The sequence below is a fragment of the Panthera tigris genome, chromosome E1, assembly GCF_018350195.1.
Source record: "Panthera tigris isolate Pti1 chromosome E1, P.tigris_Pti1_mat1.1, whole genome shotgun sequence".
NCBI classification, from domain to species: Eukaryota; Metazoa; Chordata; class Mammalia; order Carnivora; family Felidae; genus Panthera; species Panthera tigris.
In genome coordinates, this window is record NC_056673.1 from 26590755 (window position 1) to 26598335 (window position 7581).

General features: G+C 39.8%; 1 protein-coding gene across 3 annotated transcripts in view; it reads right to left on the bottom strand.

Moving 5' to 3' along the window:
* MED13 (mediator complex subunit 13) overlaps positions 1 to 6721 on the bottom strand; it is a 105352-nt gene extending 98631 nt beyond the window's left edge. Inside the window, exons 1-2 of one of the 3 annotated variants that reach the window (XR_006211279.1) lie at positions 6557 to 6721; positions 4535 to 4769 (exon numbers count right to left, since the gene is read on the bottom strand). Coding sequence is in view for 1 of the 3 variants with exons in the window: in XM_042966877.1 (XP_042822811.1) it covers positions 4535 to 4769; positions 6557 to 6622 (301 nt within the window). In the remaining 2 variants the exon portion in view is untranslated. Of the gene's footprint in view, positions 1 to 2124; positions 2237 to 4534; positions 4770 to 6556 lie in introns of those variants that run through there. The other 2 variants (XM_042966877.1, XM_042966878.1) reach the window with 2 other exon arrangements.
* Positions 6722 to 7581: the final 860 nt, after the last annotated feature.

Here is a 7581-nt window from a genome sequence, read left to right on the forward strand (position 1 = left end):
GTCCTAAAAGACAAGTGAATAAAAAAGTTGGGTCACAAGTAAATTATGGAAGAAGACAAAAATGAATTAACTCTCTTCAGGGTAGCTAGAGAACAAAAGTTTTTAGTTTGGCTGCACTAGATTCCTATACTTCACTGCTGTTTATCTACTTGTTAATCCTGTTAAAGCTGCTACTCAAGGTTAAATTCCATTATAATTAATATCCTTCAATAAAAGAATCTAAAATTCTAAGACTAACGAATGGCCCATTTAGTTTGACAGTATTATGATGAAATTCTTGTATAATGAAAAGTATTTGGACACGTAGCTAAAATTCCATATATACACCACAGGAGCCAAAAAAAATAACAAGTATTTTTAGCCCTGACTTTGTTTTTTTAGTTCTCAAGGTATCAAGTTTTCTCAAAGTCTCATCACATTCTAGCTTACTATAATTTTTTTTTAAAAGATGTAAACCTTCAGGAGAGGTTTTGTTTTTATTCTTATTTAAGGGAAAGACTAAAAGCCAATAATGACAGCAATAAAATTCCAAAAAAGTGAAGGCATAAAACAAAAATACCCAGAAAAAATTCTTCTCCTTCAAGGACACACTAATGGTAATAAAACAATCTTGCTTTGATGCAAACTAATAGCACACTTAAAAGAACAAATCAGTCCTGCCCACTATAGATAGGACTTGTGACCAGAGAAATTAAGCTAAAATTTTCCCAGCACCAGTTTTATATTTCTATCACACAACCACTAAATGAGGTCTGCTACAAATGTTAAAGCAAAAAAAAAAAAAAGAAAAAAAAGAAATTTAAGGCTGTAATCGAGAGGAATTTTGTTCCCTAATCCTTCTTCTATCAAAACATACTGATATTGGGGCCCCTGGGTGGCTCAATCGGTTGAAGGTCTGACTTCAGCTCGGGTCATGGTCTCGCAGTCTGTGAGTTTGAGACCCGCATCAGGCTCTGTGCTGACAGCCTGGAGCCTGGAGCCTGGAGCCTGGAGCCTGGAGCCTGCTTCTGATTCTGTGTCTCCCTCTCTCTCTGCCCTTCCCCCACTCATTCTCTGTCTCTCTCTGTCAAAAATAAACATTAAAAAAAAAAACACATACTGATATTGATTCAACTACCCATTCTCAGAGGAAAGAGCAAAAAGTTAAAAACAAAATTAAAAAAAAATAGTAGTAAGTAGAAGTTTTTGGCTTTGGGATTCAAAGAATATTCTGAACAAATGTCCTCCTGGAATGTTAGTTAGGCCAATACTAGTTAGCATAAACCCTAACCCAAAAATCATTAGGTCTTTGCAAATTACTAAACAGTATTGACTACTGCTACAAAACAAATAACTGAGGGTTTGAAGTATCAAATTAGATTTGGTTTGCTGTGACAGATTTTTACCAATTAGCAACATGACAGATTTCTACCAATTAGCTATAAGGTGAGTTTACATTCTATTTCTATACCTCATCTACACTTGAAAAGAAAGGAACCCAAACATAGGCTACAGACAAAATTTAAAATGCACTATAGAACCTGATCAGACTCTTCAGAACTATCAAGATTATCAAAACAAGAAAAGTCTGAGAAAATATCAGTCTAGAACAGCCTAAGGAAACGGGACAACTAAATGCAGTATCCTGGATGAGGCAGAGGGTAGAAAAAGAATTTCAAGTAAAAATAAAGGAAACCCAAATAATGTACAGACTTTAGTTAACACCACTGTATCACTATCAGTTCATTAGTTGTGAAAAATGTTAACAATACATAAGATACTCAAAATAAAAGCTAGGTGAGAATTATATAGGAACTTTCTATACTATCTTTGCAAATTTTATGTAAAACTTTTAAAATTGAATTTATTTTTAAAAATACACTAAGGATGACATGAAAGAAAGGGGTTAAGCAAGGGCAATTCTGTACTTTTATAACTAAATATTTCAGTTAATAAGAAAAACAGAATTTTACTCTTTGCAAAGTAGAATGCTTTCCCTCCTTTCCCCACCAAGAAGGGAAATATCACCATAATCACAAATATTTCAGTAACAAGATGTCATAGGTGCTGAACCAAACAGAAGGGCACTGCCTGTGCCTGCAAAAAGCAACCTCAAACTAAATTAACCAGCTTTTTAGTTACCACCTGGGTCCTTCCGGTTCCCCTTTCCTCAGTGCTACACCTCCACTTGGAACTCAGGATTGCCTCCTGCAGCTGATGCCACCCCTACTGTCCAGCTGCTCTCTTCTCAGGGGAGCTTAAAAGAAGGGAATAGAGTGCCACAGATGGGAAGAAATGAAAAAGGGGTTAGCTAGACAGACAGAGGCAGACTAATTATCCCAAAAGGGAGGCAGACGGTGTCCCTGGAGCAAAGAAAAGGGCTAGACAAATATACTCCATCTGAAAAGACCTTATTATTCTTTAAGATATGTCTGATTTAAGTAACAACATTCTAAAGTAAATGACAAGGGGGCTGGGGGAGAAAGCTAAAACATTACATAAATACCAATGACTATACACACTACAGAACAGGTTTTGGAACGGTAATTACGATTATACATACTACTCCTAATATATTTTGCTTTACTATTTCAATTGCTTTCACTTTGACAAAATTTTTAAAGTTAATTACCATTCAGTGGCATTCAGCAAAATCTAACAACAATTAAAACCTAATATGCCAAAATTATATTCATTTACATTCAAGATCAATATTTTAAAATACAGGTACTACCATTTTTTTTAGTTATGCAAAAAAGCAAAATTAAACTACAGAAGCAGTTTTTTAAACTGTAGCCCAGTTTTAGGAGAAAACATTTAGCATAACATGAAACTTAGGGGAGAAAAAAAATCCACACAGTATTTTCATTTAACTTTAATAGGCTTTACTTCTAAAACATTAGTCCTACTATGGTAAAACTGAATACCTCACACCTGTTAAAATTATCTTTGATTTCACAAAATGTATTACATGGAATCTGGGGGGAAATGGTCTGTTCATATGCTCTGCCAATTTTATTAACACTAAAATCCCCAAGTCAGCATTATAGTTTATCAACAACTAGTTTTTATCTATAGTTTATAAACATCATTAAAAATAGTTCCCAAAATTTTTGTAAGGTGGTTTTTATGACCACTTAAAATAAAGATTAAAATAACTCCAGCATACCAAAGTCAATGGAAGAAAAAGGAAGCTGGCAAGCTTACCTTTTGACATGACAATTAAAAAGCAGCAGCATCTTGCTGATGCCAGGAAGAAATTTCATATCCTGATATATATGTATATATCATATATTTGTGCATGTACATATATATAAACACATCACTTTACATATTTAGAACTACACTGCATACTTAGAGAACTAAGAACTAATCTCTCCAGCAGGGATCTTATTAGGAAAGCTGGAAAAGCTGGAAAGCATTTATCATAAAAGAACTGCAATCACTCTCAAAATAAGGATTAGCACTGAAGGGTTTGTTCATTAGAAGGTAAAGGCGACATTCAAAACAAATATAACACATACATTCCTACAGAAAAGTTAGTCTTACTAAGGGCTTATTTGAGACAGCCACCTGGATTACATTACATCCAAAAATAAAATAGGTCTTACAGGTCAAATGGGCACTAATAGAAACTTCAGAGTACTCAATTTCAAATAAGAATGCTTTTTTTTAGTTATCTAAAAATCCTAAATTTACCTGTCAAGAATCATTACCAAACATCTTGCTGAAGTGGTTGGTACCTTACATGCAAATAACTAATCATTTACATTCCTATCATCAAAGATTCAGTTAACATTGATTCTTACAGTCAAAGTAAGCAAAAGCATCAGCGATTACTGTAAGAGAGCTATAGTTTGTTTTTCTAAAGTAACATTTAGTCCTAAAAGTCACAAAAATAAGACAGAAGTAACCTTATTGATACATTTATAATAAAATTATTTCTGTGTAACCTTTTTGATTATGACCCCATGTTCTTTCTATATAAGCTAAATAAGTTGGCACTAGTCTCATCTTAATGATAGTCTTTGATGAAACAGTATCTAAAAGAATCACTTTCCAAAAATAACACAATTAACATATGCTTTCATTCGTTAATATAACAATAACTAAATATGTATCTGAAAAAACACGAGAAAGTTACAACATTTCTAGATACCCCTATAACTATCTGCATACTCATACAGTAGACAGCAATGGCAAAATTGACTCAAATAGTTAGTTACATATGCCTACAAATTACTGTTAGGAACTTTATGTTCCCCCATTCCATTTTTCTTAGGTAATGTAACATGTCTTCCCTGTGCCCTGTCTGTAAGAAGTTCACAAGGAAGCTGGGTGGTGAAAGAACAGTTATTCAAGGCTAAAGCCTACCACAGTATGGATAATTTAAGTAAAATAAAATAACCAGAGTGAAATAAGCTAAATTTTTATCTGGCTTCATGCCTAACAATGTTTCACACACAAAAACATCTCAATTTGTAATATAAATGATTTTTAGGAAAAGTATACAATGTTGCTGTATCATTACTTAGAAATGGTAAGTTGCTTTCACCTGACAAGTCATGGTGAATAAGGTCAGCAAAATTGGGGTCTTCACCCCACCAAAATATCCACAATTCTCTTCTTCCAGGTCTCTGATCTCGCCGCCAAACACCGAGTACATCTGCCTTAAGGCAGCGACTAAAACTGCTCAAAATGGGGTCTTCCTCTGTCACCGGAAACAGAATAGGGGCAGAAGTTGGGCCTTGCCATACATATCTTTTCCATTTAATTCCCGTCAAGTCAGCCTAAAGAAAAGAAAGCGTGATTATTGCACATTCACTCAAAGTCAAAAGCACTGACTTTTAAAGTCCCTTCTTTAAGACATTATAATTTTTCAATATATACTTAAGATATTAAAGCAGATTGACTGGAAAAAAAAAATGTTTGATAAGTGAACCAAAAATTTAAGGACCAGAAACAGTTAAAAAATTAACACTGACATATCACTGAATAGCAACAAATACTGTGTCCCAAAGAGAAATAAGTGTAATAATGTTAAATACAAACATGTACTTTAATACTGCACACTTAGTAAACATTTCCTAAGTTCTGTTCCAACTAGTCACACTTGTAACAGAAAATTAATTTTTAAAGACTCATCATTCCATGTTTATAGAAGTGATGTCTCTAATGAAAAGAAACGTGAACTATAACTGAAAAAATTTATTAGTTCTTCACATATCCCTTTTAGGAAAAGTGAAATAGGTGCTCACAAAGAACTGTCAAGATTTGTAGTAGTCTATTTTCAAAGAACCTGATACTAAAAGTACCAAAAATAGACGGAGCCAGAAATGTAAAACCTGCTGTTATGTCTTAACATCTGAAGATGATGCTGATTAATGGACATTGTACAAGAAAACATTTTATAAGAGAAGGGCGCTAAAAATCCCTATTTGGCACAGTGAAAGAAATTCGACAGAGGAAATTCCGTAATTCTTTACTGCGCTTAAAGGTGTAAAGCCTAAAGTGCCAAAAATGAAACTGCTGATACATGACTGGCAGTTTACACTTGCCAACTAGTTGTGCTCCGCCCACTCAGTTCACTTACCTATCAGATTCTCTCTTAATATTTCTCATAGCACAGAAAATATAAAAAAAAGTCACTGAAACTTTAAATCATGGATGAAGCTAAGCTACTGCCCAACTGAGGACTAAATATTTGCAACAGTTGGTACTTTTCAAAGTCTTAATAGTTGGATGTTCCCAGAACTGGGCCAACCTATACAATTGTCATTCTTGCATCCAACTTCCCTAGACTTTTCAATAAAACGAGGAGCAGCCTGCTCAAAGCATTCTAAAAATACAAGCAAAACAAATAAAAAAAAAAAAATTAGTGCAAAATCATGACACCTCCATTAGTCCGTTTCACTCTCACACAAACATAATGTAATAAAAGCAAGATGGCTAGAAATTGTCAAAACGGTAAACTGTTTTCAAAGTTTAAAGAGAAAACATATGAAATAGTATCTACTGGTTTTTATACAGAGATATGAACTCATCGGAGGAAAAAACTAATCTGCTAGTTTGACTCATTAGAAGAACGTAAAACGAAAAGAGATTTTTAGTATCTAAGTTCCGGGGTACTGTTTATTGGGGGAAACCAAACTACCGGACTGAGGCATAAAGGCACCGGGAGAATGGGCAATGTGCAAAGTGTGAAGAAAGATACACGGTCAATAAGGTGAAAAGCAATAGTTAAGAAACACAGAGGGAAATGTGAGTGTCCAGCCAGATAAGGAGCACAAGTTGAAGGCAGGACTACGGTGAGAAAGAGTCAGAAACAAGGAAGGAAAAAAAAAAAAAAAAAGCCAGCACTCCTACACCAGAGCCCAGGATGGTGGGTGAGCGAACGCGTTTCCCGGGGTTGGTGCGGAGCTGGGCCGCCACGCCGGCTCTGGCTGGGCCTAGCCTAGGGACTCGGGCATCTGGATCAGACCCGGACCCCCTCCCCCACGGCCCAAGGGCGCACCTCGCCGCCCCCTCCCCCACCGCCCCGTTCGCCGGGGCCTCTGCCCGCGGCCCGGGCACTTACCAGGCAGAAGAGGTTACAGTGACAATCTTCCAGGCTGGCCCCGTTCGGCACGAAGGAGGAACTCATCGTCCCTCACAGCAGCCGCCGCCGGCGCCACAACCCACCATCCGCCATTACCGCCGCCTCCGACCAGAGAGAGAAACACAGACACCGGGGAGGGCGGGGGGGTGGTGGTTGGGGGAGCGGTGGAAGAGGAGGCCGCCGGGCCGCCCGCCCTCCCCACCCACCCCCCCCGCCGCCGCGAGCAGCCCCCGCCGCCCGGCCGGCACCTAGCCGCCCGGGGCCCAGGGCCGGCGGGAGGGCCGCGCCGCGCTCGCCCCGCGGGCCGGACTGCAGCCGCCGCGGAGCCCGCGGACGCTCGTTCCTCTCTGGGGGACAGAGGAGATATGGGCCCCTTCCACAAGGAAAAATAATAAATTACACAATAAATAATTAAAATCGAGTCCGAGAGGGCAGAGCACAAGCCCTGGAGACTTCTCCCGGGCGGGGAGGCGCCCGTAGAGGGGCAGGAAGGGCAAGAACCGGGAGAGAAGCTCAGGCCCCCGGCCCGGCAGCGGCGATGTCCTTAAGCCCAGAATCTCTTCAGCGGCGGAGGTGGTGGCGGCGTCTGCGGGCTGAGACCATTCTCTGGCTGTGTCTTCGTGTCGTCCCTGGGCCAAGCCGGCCTAACGTCTGCTCTACTGCGGCCTCACCGCCCGGACGCCGTAGTCTCCCCCATTTTGTGGGCCCAGCGGGCGGTGTTTTTCCCCCTTTAATCCGAATTCACGGGTTTTCCCTTCGCTTTAATGGCGGCCACAGGGACCAGCTCGCCCTCTCTGCTCGCCCATTGGCCGCCTTGAGGTCACGTGGGCTCGGGCTCCGTGGGGAGGAGGAGAGAGAAGGGAGTGAGAGAGGGCCGGGAAGCTTTCGGCGGAGGCGGTGAGCCCTGGGGACCGGACAACCAGCTGGCGGCTACTAAGATAGCGCCATCTGCTGGGTGCCCCAGCTAGTGTAAGATGACCCCGGGCCCCAGGCCCTACCTTGTT